This window comes from Papaver somniferum, chromosome 11, assembly GCF_003573695.1.
Source record: "Papaver somniferum cultivar HN1 chromosome 11, ASM357369v1, whole genome shotgun sequence".
Classification (NCBI taxonomy): domain Eukaryota; kingdom Viridiplantae; phylum Streptophyta; class Magnoliopsida; order Ranunculales; family Papaveraceae; genus Papaver; species Papaver somniferum.
In genome coordinates, this window is record NC_039368.1 from 106,556,530 (window position 1) to 106,569,498 (window position 12,969).

Below are 12,969 nucleotides of genomic sequence, written 5' to 3' on the forward strand. Positions count from 1 at the left end.
CAGACTGAAGTAAACACACCTCCCTTAGGAATGACGCACGCAAGGCCTATTTTAAGTAGAAATATATTTGAGTTTTGGACTCATAATTAAAGATTGGTGCTACGATGTTTGAAGTTGATATGCAAGTTCTATGATGTTGTAGATGAAAAACCCCACAAAAACAAGTCAATGATTTACAAAACATGTAACAACATTATGGTTCCCCAATCAACCACTTGTTAAAACTTAATAAGCTGGATGTCTAAACGCGAAAACGATCGAATCCTAATTGTGATTAATTAATGATTAAATAAGGTTAGCTATGTGGTGGCCGGAAAACAACCAACTATTATCGGTACCATTCAAATGATTATATTAAAAAAATCACATGCGTCATGGATGAACAAATATTGAAAGAGACAACAATATATAAAAATGAAAAATAGTGTAAGGAGGAATATGTAAACTAAATTAGGATTACACGAGATTAAGTTATCCCTGGAGTCAAACAATACAATTCGGGTTAAGAAATTAGGAACTATATGATCCCATGTTGTAATTGAGAAGGTTCCTTTGTGTCGTCTGTTACATATTGGGTAACCTGTCAGCTGCTTGATTGGCATTACCCAAGTTACTGCTAAATTTCCTTGCGTCAATCTAGAATTACTGATAGATACCTTTCGAGCGACATAATAATGTGTGTTTATGAGTAAACGAAGAAGAACAACCGAACATGTTTCGCATTCGATCAAAAAATGAGAGACAAAAGTAACACATAATGTACAACTGTAAAAAGACCTAAAACACCCCACACATGATGATGACTATGTACAATTATATCCTAGACACCGAGTTATGTTGAGCCCCCAGCAGTTAGGCATGAATTATATATCTTCCATTAAAACCTGGGAAGTTGCTGCAACATTGAAGATCCAGCTAACGAAGAAACCAATTGCTCCGAATTTGTGGGTGTTCTAAGTTGATGGTTAACTCCAACTGGATGCATAAATCCCTGTTTCATGGTATCTTTAGGATTGATCATTTTCGTATTCTCCGGCTGTTGCGAGGATTCCATAAGTGCTCGTATCTGATCCAATGATTTATGTATGTCAATTATTTATGTATGACTTGAGGATATAAAACCTAGAGTCAGAATTTGATTTCAAAAGTCAGGTTCCAGTCTTACCATCTCGAGACGCTTCTTGTGAAGATCACCGGATAACTGCATTCACATTTTTCATAAAAGAAAATAATTAAACACAGGTTTCCATTTCTTTCACAAAACATTAAATTTAACAAATGTAACATATCACCAAAGTAGCCAAGGGAATTTAAACCATCTACTAATCAGCAGAAACTCGGCAGTCTGAATTGAAATTTTTCATATTACCTCTTTGATGGACTCTCATTTGAATAGGAACTCTACGAAACAATGCGGCATAGTCACAAAAAAAAAAAGTTCAGCACAGACTCGATATGAGATTGTTACCGGTCTTTTTGAGTATCTCTGCTCCTCGCCTGTAAATCCTGGGATTGTTAAATGCCAATTCTTCTCTGCAAATTATTTCCTTTGTTCAGATTCCTCAATTTGAAAGCTCACAGTTCAATTTATATTAGGATAAGCAAAAAATTTCATTGGAAAATGATGTTTGGTCCACAAGAAAGCATGCCCAGATTGATTGCCAGATAGAGTGTGGAGTCCATTGGCCTCACTCTCTCGCGTGCATCGAATCTCGTCCATGAGACTGCCTTGCAACTATTGCTTTCCGTGGGACAAATGGCATAGTGCACTTCATCATATATACCCCACAATAACAAAGAAGGGTCTTACATTCCACAACAGGAACACAACACATGCACGGATGCCTTCTCATTTCCTTCCAACAATTAATTTTGAAAAATCCCCCTTACATTTCCACGGACAAATTTTTCCTCATGGAACGATGGTGCAATACAAACTTCCTAATTATAAACTGGACCTCATATACACTTCCATATGGTACAGTTCCTAACAACAACAAACTATTACAGGAAAAAAACAATAAATAATAAAAGAACTTACAGAAATATAAGATGAGAGATCTTTTTGTAAATGAAAACCTACCAAGGTGTAGCAACAAATCCTTGGATTCCAACGTTGCAGATTTCCGATGCTTAGCTAAACTGCAAGCAAATGTGGTGACCTGCAAGACGAATTCTTGGGTAAAACCATGTCTGTAAAATGTTGTATCAGAAAAACCTACTCAAGCATGCATCATATATATGTAAAGTGCAGGATGCTCAAATGCCAAATGTGAAGTATCATTTCTATATTTTCCCGGGAAACAATGATTAACAACCTAATAGAAGTGAATTGGTCCCGTGGACGTAAAACAATTAGAAAGTTACTGCTGCAGAAAAAAGAAAAGGAACGAAGTACTTCTTGGAGATAAGTAAATCGTCTAAACCACGAGGTACAAAGTGTTATCCTGCCTTACAAGGGAATATCATATAAAGGATTACCGAATCAATGAAGTCATCAGCTATCTCCAATAGGAGATCTTCAACTTCAGAATCCAGCTTTCCTTGTGAATCCACCTGGAAAAAAAAAAGGAATGGAGATACTCAGCTTAAGAAACTTTAACAGGAAGATTTTAATGACAAGATTGTGCAAACTATCCATCAATTTAATGAAAATGAACAAAGAAAACCCGGACCCACATCTATATCTAAAGCCCTTCATATGTCTTCTCAGACACGATTATTTGTGGTTCATCTAACAAAAAGACCAGTCATTGATACCAGGTCAAAAAATTAAGCTCTTCATAGAGCCCAATGCCCAAATTACAAGCCACTCCCAGATTTTTAACATCTCAAGGGAGGGTAGATAATGGAACACAAAACCCGGATTTCCACAACTTCAACAGAAAATAGAGAGAACGTCATCATCATTTCGTGCTTGAAATTAAAAAAGTTACGATTATGAAGATAATGAATATTGGATCATCAACTGTCCAGGTCAAAGGTAGTAAAAATGACCTGAGAGACCAAATCTTGTATCTTTCTTTTTCCAAGAAGTTGATTGTTTGCCTCTGTTCCATGGCTTGAACTACCCCCAGGTGTGGTGGTGCCAGATGCAGGAGTATCTGGTTGTGATCCGGTCAAGCTAAATGATTTTTGAACAGTTGAACCAGGCATCCTTGGAGACTGTTGTTGTTGTTGCTGCTGTTGCTGTTGCTGTTGTTGTAGTTGTTGCTGCTGCTGTTGCTGTTGCTGCTGCTGATGCAATTGCGACTGCTGATTCACCAGCTGTGGTTGCTGATTTACTAGCTGGGATAGTTGCTGCTGGTTCATGGTCATGGATTTTGTGTGCAATTGGGGAGATGATGCTAGCTGCTGAGGCAAGTATGTCTGCTGTTGTTGCCTCTGCTGTTGTTGCAGCTGGAAAGAGGGAGAACCTGCAGAAGATATTGGTTGCTGTATTTGCTTGAACCATTGCTGCTGTGTCAACATAGTTGGTTGCCCATTCTGAGTCAACCCTGCTAATTGGGGATTCAAAGCAGCCATTGATGATGCCCTTTGTAGACCCTGTAGCTTCTAAAGATACAGTGGTGTTAAAAGGAAGAATTAAAATTCATCATCCAATTTTTTTAATTGATTTCTATAAAGAAAACCATGGACTGAAGGAAGGCGCCAACTGACTCAAGGTCCGACATCCCTAAATTTAACTAAGTTCCTTCATTTTAAAAGGATGTTCCTTAGCCAACTCAAAGCCTGCACTGCGAACCATTGGACTGAAGAACAACTACAAGTACATCTATTCATAATATGCCACCAACCAACTAATCCGCTGTCCGCATATCTGGACAGAGTAACCCTAGGGAATTTGAAATTATCTCCTTATGATATCAAACTTTACCACTAATTTTTATACCAAACAGACTAGCAAAAGAACAGATGGGCACAAAATGATCACCCATGCTTTTTAGTTATCGAATTTGACTTCTACGGCACATTTCAGCAAAAACATCCTGCAATTAGATTGCCATGTAACCTAAGAAAGACCAATGCCCGACACCAAGACACAACTGTAAGAAATTTCTACAGGCTAGCAGACCTAGATGATGGGAGAAAATTCAGACTCGAAAAAGCTAAATATATGTGTCAACGGTGAGGATGGAATCCATATCCTCAGATAGGTAAATTTGAGAGAAGTATACATCTCTTCCTAGAAAAGGTTCTAAATTTGGGGTTTGAGTTTTACTAATACATTATTGTCACAGTATAAGCTCATAAAGAAAGTGCAGTTGAGCTTCAGTTTTTTATCACTAGCCTTTTACATAGTTGAAAATTTCAAAAAACAAGAGTCTTAGACTCTTAATATCAGTTTTAGAATTGATGTTATTTCAATAAACGTTTAAAATGTAGCACCTGAGGAGAAGTAAGAGATGTCTGTTGGGGCAACTGTTGTTGCCTCATTTGCACTTGCTTTAACTGCTGTGCATAAGCAAGTGACCTATTCTGTCCAAGCTGACCCATCCCCATCACTCCTAATGACTGAAGTCCTTGCAATGTTTGTGCAGGATTATTACCCGCAAGAAACTGGGATCCTTGGATCAAATTTGCCTTTTGCCTCGGCTGCACAAAAATTCCACACTAACCAATTATAACTCCAATAAAAAAAAGGAAATACGTAAGTTCAGTCTAAAGTAACCCTATACTAAAAGAAAGCGAAGTACGTACCATCAATTGAGATTGAATATTATATTGAGCATTAGCTGCAGCTGCTGCTTGGCCAGGCAACATTGGCAGTTGCCCACTAACTTGTCCAATCAAACCTGACCTAGATAAACCCCCACCCCCACTAACCATTTGCTGCTGCTGCTGTTGCTGCAGCTGCTGTTGTTGGAGATTCGATGTAGCACCAAAATTCATCTGCCCATATACACCCGTTTGTTGTAACATTGTCCCAGTCGCCATACCATACGTTTGCTGCTGCTGCTGCTGTAATTGACTCATCCTTGACATTGATGGTGATCTCTGCATTTGACCAAAATTCTTCTGCGACATCAAATTCTGTTGCTGTTGATTCAATTGTTGTTGTTGATTCAGCTGTTGTTGCTGTTGTAAAACATTAGGGTTAATTTGCTGTTGTTGCTGTTGTTGTTGTTGAAGTAAAGAGGATTGAGATGAATTAGCTGAAAGCGAAGGTGTTTGAGTTATAGAAATTTGAGGAGATGAGATCTGATGATCCATTGAAGACGACGGAGATAGCATATTATTGTTATTCGAACAAGGAGGAGAAAGAAGACTGGGGTTTTGTTGTTGTTGCTGTTGAATTGAATCAATTGAATTTGTTGATAGAATTGATTTCGGCGAAGTTACTTGATTTTCCGCCATTTTTGATCAAATTAATTATAGGTTTTTTTAATTTAAATTTGTGATTGAAGATGATGAAATTTCAACAACATTGAAACAGAGAGCGAATAGAGAGAGAAAGAGAGAGATTTCAATGGCAGTGAGGACTACAGAAGGAAAACGGTGGTCCTGTCAAATGGTTTTGATCATGTATTGACGCGTTCCAGTTACCTTCTTTATTTTGTTTGACTAGACTGTGAGTTGACTGTTTTGAATCAGAATCGAATCTACGTCGAAGTGAATCCAGGAGACATGCAACTCGCAGGCAGTGTATTCAGTCAATCTCTAAGAGTGCGTTTGGCACCGTGAAATTTTGGGAGGAGTTCAGTTGAGGGAGGTAGTTAGAGCGTCCACAGTGGGCGACTAAACCCAAATATTTGGTTTTTTGAACAGACGTAGTGGAACGTACTATCGATCAAATTTTGCCCGACGACTAAAACCCAGAGTATATTTGGTTTGGGACCAAGACTAAATCCAAATATAGTCGAGCGTTGGTATAGTCCACGCCCCACCACCAGGCGGACGTATAGTCCACATCCCATACCAGGCGGACGTATAGTCCACGCCCCATATCAGGCGAACGTATAGTGCACGCTTGATTTTTTTTTTCTTTTCTTTTGTGTGGGGCGTGGTTTATACCAACGCCCCACTGTTTAAAACTTTCAATTGCATGGGGCAGGCTTAATACCTCCGCCCCATTTTCTTTATTTTTTTTATTTTTTTATTTTTTTTGAATTTTTCTGCACGAGCGAACGTATAATTCCCGTCCCACACCAGGCGTTGGTATAGTCCACGCCCCACACCAGGCGAACGTATAATGTACGTCTGACCAAATTTATTCTTTCCACCGTAGCGTCACACACCAGACTAAACCCAAAATTTGGTCTTTTTATCCCTCTTTGTTCTTGAGTTATACTCACACCACTGCAGTCGCTCTTAGGGGAGGTAGTTGGATTTCTAGGTGTTTGGCACATTTATTTTAGGGATGATTCCATTTTTCCAGGAATTTATTTTCCTTTGTTTGACAGAAAAGAAGTCGATACCATACCCCGCGAGTTTTAACGCAGCCCATTATTTTTCACTCATATAAAAATAAAAAATCCGTCCTTTTCTCTTTCCTTTTCATTTTCTTCTCTTTCTTCTCCTCTCCCCGGAAACTCCGCCGTAGAGAGAAAACTCTCTTGAGCTTAGATCTATCTGGTAACTCTCACTCTCTATTCCTTGTTTGCATCATAACTATTGTGAAATATTTCTGCTCTTCTTTCTGCTGTAAGTTGGTTTTAGTATTTTTTTGATGGATTTACCCCAACCCTAGATTTTTTTCTGAACCAAAAAGTTAGGATTAGTAAATATATATGTACATTTTGGGTTTCTACATATAGGGGTAAAGAAATTTCATGATTAATTTACTGTTTTTAGATCAAAATGTTAGGATTAGATTATCTACATGTACCTTTTACATATAGGGCTGAAGAAATTTTCATGATCAATTCTATGTTTATCTTGTTTTACTGTAAAAATATGAATCTGATCTACTTGTTTTGAGTCGATTCATCACTTGGAAATTTTATGATTAAATTATTAGAAAGTACTGTACAACTGCAAATGAGTTTTGAATGCATGCATATTGTTTGAAGAAATTTCTCACTTGATGTTTGTGGTGGTTAGGAATATTCAGGAAATTCATATGCTCTACTTGTTTTCTTATTTTGCTTAGATTATGATTTTTCTTAGCTTGTTTTCTTACTTTTGGAGATGGAATTACTTGTTCTGTGCGTTACATTTTAAGTACTAGTCCTAGTATCTGGTTGTGATTAGATGATTAGATGGGAAGCCATTGTCTGAATTTATGAGTTGTATACATCCATCATCCATGTTAATGAGTATGTCTGTATGAACTTTTAGATTACAAAGAAAAACTATGCACGGAGATGCTCAAACACACCACTTAGTCAAAGTAATTTTACCAAAACAACCAGTAAGACTCAACAAATCCCTAGTTCTAAGCTCTGTTATTGGCTTGCTTGCTGATGGAGAAGGGGCTTAATGTCCCTGCTTCGCATACACGATATGTTAAAAATTGCACCTGGTTATAAGAAAGTTTGCAGTCAGGATTTAGAATAGCCTTACAAACATGACATGAGCATAGCATATAATGTGGTCTGTAAGTGTGGTTTTGATGATTATTATACTTTGTGAACACGAACGCCCATAAATTTATTTTAACCAAGTCTGTTTATATCACCAGATCATATTTAAGTTTCTCACTATTTTACCTCTTTTGCAGGTGAATGACTAAAACACTCGCAGTATCGGTCATGGCACAAGAGCATAATTTCCAAATTTTCAACGGCGGTATTCGAGTCTCAGATCAAGTTTTCGACTTTGGGTCGTAGCAATTTTTAGTTGTGGGTGAGATCAACTAAGGGAATCAAGTGCGTAGAGTCCTGCTGGGATTCACATACGTAAGGAGCGCAACTGTACTTTGATCAGTGTGAGATTGGTTAGGGTTCAACTACATTCCAGTCCTAAGTTAACTTGAGGAGTAGGCTAGTGTCTGTAGCGGCTTAATACAGTGTGGTGTTCAAATCTGGACTAGGTCCCGGGAGTTTTCTGCATTTGCGGTTTCCTCGTTAACAAAACTTCTGGTGTCTGTGTTATTTCTTTTCCGCATTATATTTGTTTATATAATTGAAATATCACAGGTTGTGCGCAAGTTCAATCAACTATGAATCCAACTTTTGTTTGTTGATTAAATTGATTGACACTTGGATATTGGTTTTTGATACCGTCTAAGTTATTTCTTATATTCAATCGGTCTTGCAAATTCCTATTTGTTTGATTGCAAATTGAATTGAGAAATTGAGATATAACTCTTTGATATACTTTTCTTAAGATTGAGTATGACTGTCTAGTTGATTCTCTTGAAAGTATATTGGACTTAGTTCATACAGATTGCTAAGTGAAATATTGGGTGTGGTTGTTAGTCCCCCATTTTTTCAATTGGTATCAGAGCAGACAAACACGTTTAAGACCTTATAAGTCTGTGGTTGTAGCGATTTGACTCTATGGATAAAAGTGTTATCTCTATAAACGTACCGCCAGTCTTCGATGGCTTGAATTACTTGTGGTGGAAAATTGCTATGCTTCAAACGAGTGATTTTCAATCATGGGTTTTACATTGTTAATGGCTATGTTCCTCCGGTTGTTACAATAGGCAATATAACTGTTCCAAAGGTTATCGGTGATTATGATGTTGTCGAGATTCTTGCTATAAAGAAAAATTCCGACGGATTGAATGCAATCATCCATGCCATTACCCCAGATGTTCAGCACCATGTGATTACGTGTTGGGATATCTTAGAAACCGTATTTGAAGGGAATACATGTGAAAAAGAAGCTAGGCTTCAAAACCTAAATTCTGATTGTGAAAACCTTCGTATGGGAGATGAAGATTCATTTGATGAGTTTAATCACAAAGTGTCTGAAATTGTTAATGCATATTTTGCGTCTGGTAAGACTATTCCTGAAAAGGACATTGTCATGAAAATTCTCAGATCATTACCATCTAGATACGATCCTAAGAAACATGCCATCGTTGAAGGAAATAACCTTGATACACTTTCCAGAAATTCTCTTGTTGGAAAGTTAAAAATTCTTGATCAAAACACAGTCAGAACATCTGCGTTCAAAGCTGTGACCAATACAAGTGAATCTTCTAACTTGTCTTGGGATGATGAATATTGTTCCAATCATGTTGATTTTGATAAATCATTGATTACACAAAAGATCAAGGATATTGTAAGAAGAATCAAAAGACGTGAGAAAAGTCTCTCTCTGGTTAATGCTTCAGATAATTCAATACAATAAACATCATCCCAGGTTGTCAAAATCGTGCATACTTCCAATGTGCGCAATGAAATTTCAGCTCTCGCAGCAAAAACTTCTCCCTACTCAAATTCTGATTCAGAGTTTGAGTCTGACACTAAGATTTTTGAATTCTTGGATAAGTGTGGAGAATTTCACCAAGAAAATCTCCAACTAAAGGCTTCGTTGGAGAAAATTGAATCATCACTTCAGGTTAAATATCTTGAGATAGACTGATATTAATGATGAATTCACCAGAACCATGTCTCTGAAGGAAAAAGAGATTAATACTGTTAAGTGTGACCTGCAAAGGTTGTCTGGAAGTTCTGACAAATCTCAGCAATGTTATTCTGTCAGAAGTCTTCTGGAAACACAAATGGTTTAGGGTTCAAAAGCAAAACTGTGAGCACAAACAACTCATTTGTTCCAGCCGACTTTGGAATAATTAATGATGAATGTTGTGATAAACAGGAGGCAAATAAGCATGACAATAAATCTTCCTTGATTTGTTCTTTTTGTGGAAATGCAAATCATGTCCAAGATAAGTGTTGGAAATTCAAGAGGGATAACAAAAGGATTGCTAAACTTCAAAATGACATGCAAAGAATGAATCTGGTCATGGGTAATCAACATGGTACTCCTAAAGACAAGAAAAAATCCAAAAGAACCAAATTCAGATGAGGTAAGAAGTCTGTTTATACAACGAACCTTTATATGTCACTGTGTGATAAAAGATGTCAGCATTCGGCTCACTCCGTCACTATTTAATACTAGTGATGTATGCATCCTCATCTTTATCTTGAGAAAATGAGGATCGCATCAAGGTTGCTCAAGTTTTGTATTATTATTAATTTCTTTTTTTATTTATGTTAAGAAAATATCTTCTTCTTAAAATAGATAATGGATCATGAACCTTAAAAGACTTGTTAAAAGTTCTTTTAGGGTTTGGATGTCCATAGGTCTATTTGTATTCATTTGTGATCAAAATGCCCTTCACTTTTCTTATCTTTGAAAAGATACGGTTTCATGGATCTTGTGACTAGAGGTACCATAAAAAGGGATGCAGTTGAAGCAGTTAATGTGTATCTTTGTGAAGGAATCATTTCCTCTAGAAAGAAGAAGGAGAGATCCACAAATGATGAAGAAGGTTCTTCCTATAACTGCCTCTTGTCTGTTTGTCATTTTGATATAACTTTAGAGGTATGGTGAAGGATTTCATCAACAAAATAAATGATTTAAAATCTCAAATCATTTTATCTTTAGAAAAGATAGCTCACTATGAACACATTTTTTCTCTAACAAAGAATACCTTGTGTGGACTAAAAAGAGAACTTAGTGAGTTAACTAATATTTCTGAAGATCTGGAGGAATTGAACGATCCTATAATCAATGGGTTTTTCAATAATGAGAAGGAATTCTAGGTAGGTACTTTGAGAAAGCTCTACGACTAGGAAACTTCTTATGAGAATTTATTCTTGTGTTTTAAGAAGGATAACAAGGGTTTGGAATAGAAATTATTGTGAGTACACATAGCTATTTCCAACGATTTTCATCTTGTAGTGTTTTTAGATTTATTTATTTAAATTCTAAAGTTTATTTGGAAGATGATTTTGCAGTACTGATCTTTATGGTTTTATATATCGCAACTTGTTATGGGATATGTGTGTTTGCGTCCGTGAACTATGATTGTCCCATATTTTCTCAAAAGTTAAGTCTATCATATGTCTTTACGAAAATATTGATAAAAGATATAATGAACTTTTGACAACAAAAGTTAAGCCTATTATGTCATTATGCAAATATTGATGGAAGATAGGATGAACTTTTGTCTGAAAAGATTAAACCTATTATATGTCTCTATGAAAATATTAATGAAAAATATAATAAATCTTTGAATATTCTGCAGTACTGGTCTTTCCCTGATCCACATATTTGTGTAAGTATTGTGCGGCTCCATAAGTTCTCTTATGTTGAGCATTTCCGATTAAATTAATCACGGGTTCTCTTGTGGTTAATTTAACTAAGTATTTTGGATACAAATTCATGTTTCATGTGATTTGTTAATATCCAAATAAATCATTCTTTTCTTGTGAAAGTAAGGTCGCTCTTGTTGTTCTTTGGGGAATAACATTTTATGGGGGAAAGTTCTTTATTGAACTTGTGCTTAATTGCCAAATCTTTGTGAGGAGTGTGGATGTAGAATATTGTAGGAGTTTTCTTGTATCTTCATAAACTCTAGTTTCGGCTATGTGAAATCATCGAAACAAAGTTGATATGTTCTCTTTTGGTCATGAAGTATCTCTATGAAAATTTCATTAGGATCCCACTAGTTTTCGTACCTTTGCCAATTTATATTGACAAAAAGGGGGAGAATTAATGTGTAGTTCACACTACAAATACATATGGTTTACGGATCACTATGTACGGGAGAGTGGTTTTCATGTGAGGTGAAGTATTGACTAAGGGGGAGTGATACATATCACCATAGTATTGTTGTCAAAGTTGTGATACAATTGGAATTTTATGTTGTCTGATAATACTACGACACTGTATAACAATGACCGAGAGCTATTGTTTTCTCATTATTATAGTTACGGATCTTCAACAACTATGATGCTGAGTTAAACACATTCAGAATCACTAGAGTACTTGGAAGTGACGAAGATTTCGAGTAATACTGAATAACTAAGGAAATCAGGCATTTGGATTGAGAGATACAAAGTTTGTTTATTTTGTATTCCATATGTATTGATAGTTTTGTCACTAAAATTGACAAAGGGGGAGATTGTTAGAGCACTGCTCGGTCAAACTCGCAAGCGTTGCTATCTCGAGCTTGTTTGTCAAGTTTAGTTGTCAAAACTATAAGTCTTGATTTCTAGTTTACTTATAGCTAAATCTCGGTTTAGGATAGAAAGTGTAGTTGAGCATTAGACTTCACGGCGTTCATAGATTGAAGACGAAGAACTACTAAGGGGAGCTTATGGAACTTCATCAAAAAAAGATATGTGGAGACTTGAACTTATCTATCACTCAAAAGTATATCTACTCTATCTCCAATTTGAGACAAAAGTCGTATAGCTATATAGACTTCAATTATGCACATTTGATATTTCGAGCTGAGTTTAACTCGCTTACATATATCTCGAACTATGTGTTGGTAAGCTTTAGATTTAACCAATTTCATCTTATATTCTCGAAGAAAGTTAAAAGAGGATCATGTGAAAATTTCCTGGTAACATCTTACATGATTTGTGTGATGCAATCATTTGATGTAGGCTCGAAATGTTTCGTATTGATCATTCGATCACTTGAAAATTGCTTTTAAGCTAATAGTTTGGTGAGACAACTATTGTCATCTTCCAAGAATGTTTCAATGGTTGAAATGAGAGCTTAAAACAATTGGATATAAGCATAGTATGCGTACTTGCATATGTGTGATCCAAGTCCGGGAGCCGTGGTATGCATACCCGTACGCGTACTGATTGGTTTAGTAGAGGTCCGAGAACTAAGTACACATACCGGTACGCGTACTGGCGTGAGGTTCAAGTTCCGGGACTTTACTGAGTTTGGTGGTATGCGTACCCTTTCGCATACTGGCGAATCCAAACTTTGTCCGGGCACTAAGGTATGCGTACCCGTTTGCATACTTGATTCAATTGTGTCTTTTATACTTCTATGAGAATATAAACAGTTGAAGAACTCTAGAACTAGTTTCATTTGAGTCAT

At 36.5% G+C, this 12,969-nt stretch overlaps 1 protein-coding gene and 1 long non-coding RNA gene across 4 annotated transcripts; one reads left to right on the forward strand and one right to left on the reverse strand.

Annotated features, from left to right (window-relative positions):
* Positions 1 to 626: 626 nt before the first annotated feature.
* LOC113322280 (transcription initiation factor TFIID subunit 12b-like) lies at positions 627 to 5,492 on the reverse strand. Of its 3 annotated transcripts, none has more exons than XM_026570345.1 (8): positions 4,702 to 5,492; positions 4,390 to 4,596; positions 2,998 to 3,546; positions 2,482 to 2,556; positions 2,084 to 2,162; positions 1,469 to 1,533; positions 1,166 to 1,201; positions 627 to 1,066 (listed from the first exon to the last, which is right to left on the reverse strand). In XM_026570345.1, the coding sequence occupies exons 1-8, from the start codon at positions 5,356 to 5,358 to the stop codon at positions 878 to 880; spliced, it is 1,857 nt and encodes a 618-aa protein (XP_026426130.1). In that variant the 5' UTR covers positions 5,359 to 5,492; the 3' UTR covers positions 627 to 877. The 3 variants fall into 3 exon arrangements, with proteins under 3 accessions (XP_026426130.1, XP_026426129.1, XP_026426128.1); XM_026570344.1 differs by having other exon boundaries at positions 2,998 to 3,552; XM_026570343.1 differs by having other exon boundaries at positions 2,998 to 3,555.
* Positions 5,493 to 6,426: 934 nt separating this feature from the next.
* On the forward strand, positions 6,427 to 8,212 carry LOC113320119. Its single transcript, XR_003345921.1, has 2 exons — positions 6,427 to 6,576; positions 7,664 to 8,212. It is a non-coding gene; the product is annotated as an uncharacterized LOC113320119 (long non-coding RNA).
* Positions 8,213 to 12,969: the final 4,757 nt, after the last annotated feature.

What these genes read in the sequence shown, in the direction of transcription:
- LOC113322280 (XM_026570343.1), bottom strand. Translation starts at nt 5,358, where the DNA reads ATGGCGGAAAATCAAGTAACTTCGCCGAAATCAATTCTATCAACAAAT. An exon ending in CATCTCTTACTTCTCCTCAG is followed by an intron (nt 3,556 to 4,389) that starts GTGCTACATTTT and finishes CTGTATCTTTAG; the next exon opens with AAGCTACAGGGTCTACAAAG. An exon ending in AGAGATACTCAAAAAGACCG is followed by an intron (nt 1,202 to 1,468) that starts GTAACAATCTCA and finishes ATGTGAATGCAG; the next exon opens with TTATCCGGTGATCTTCACAA.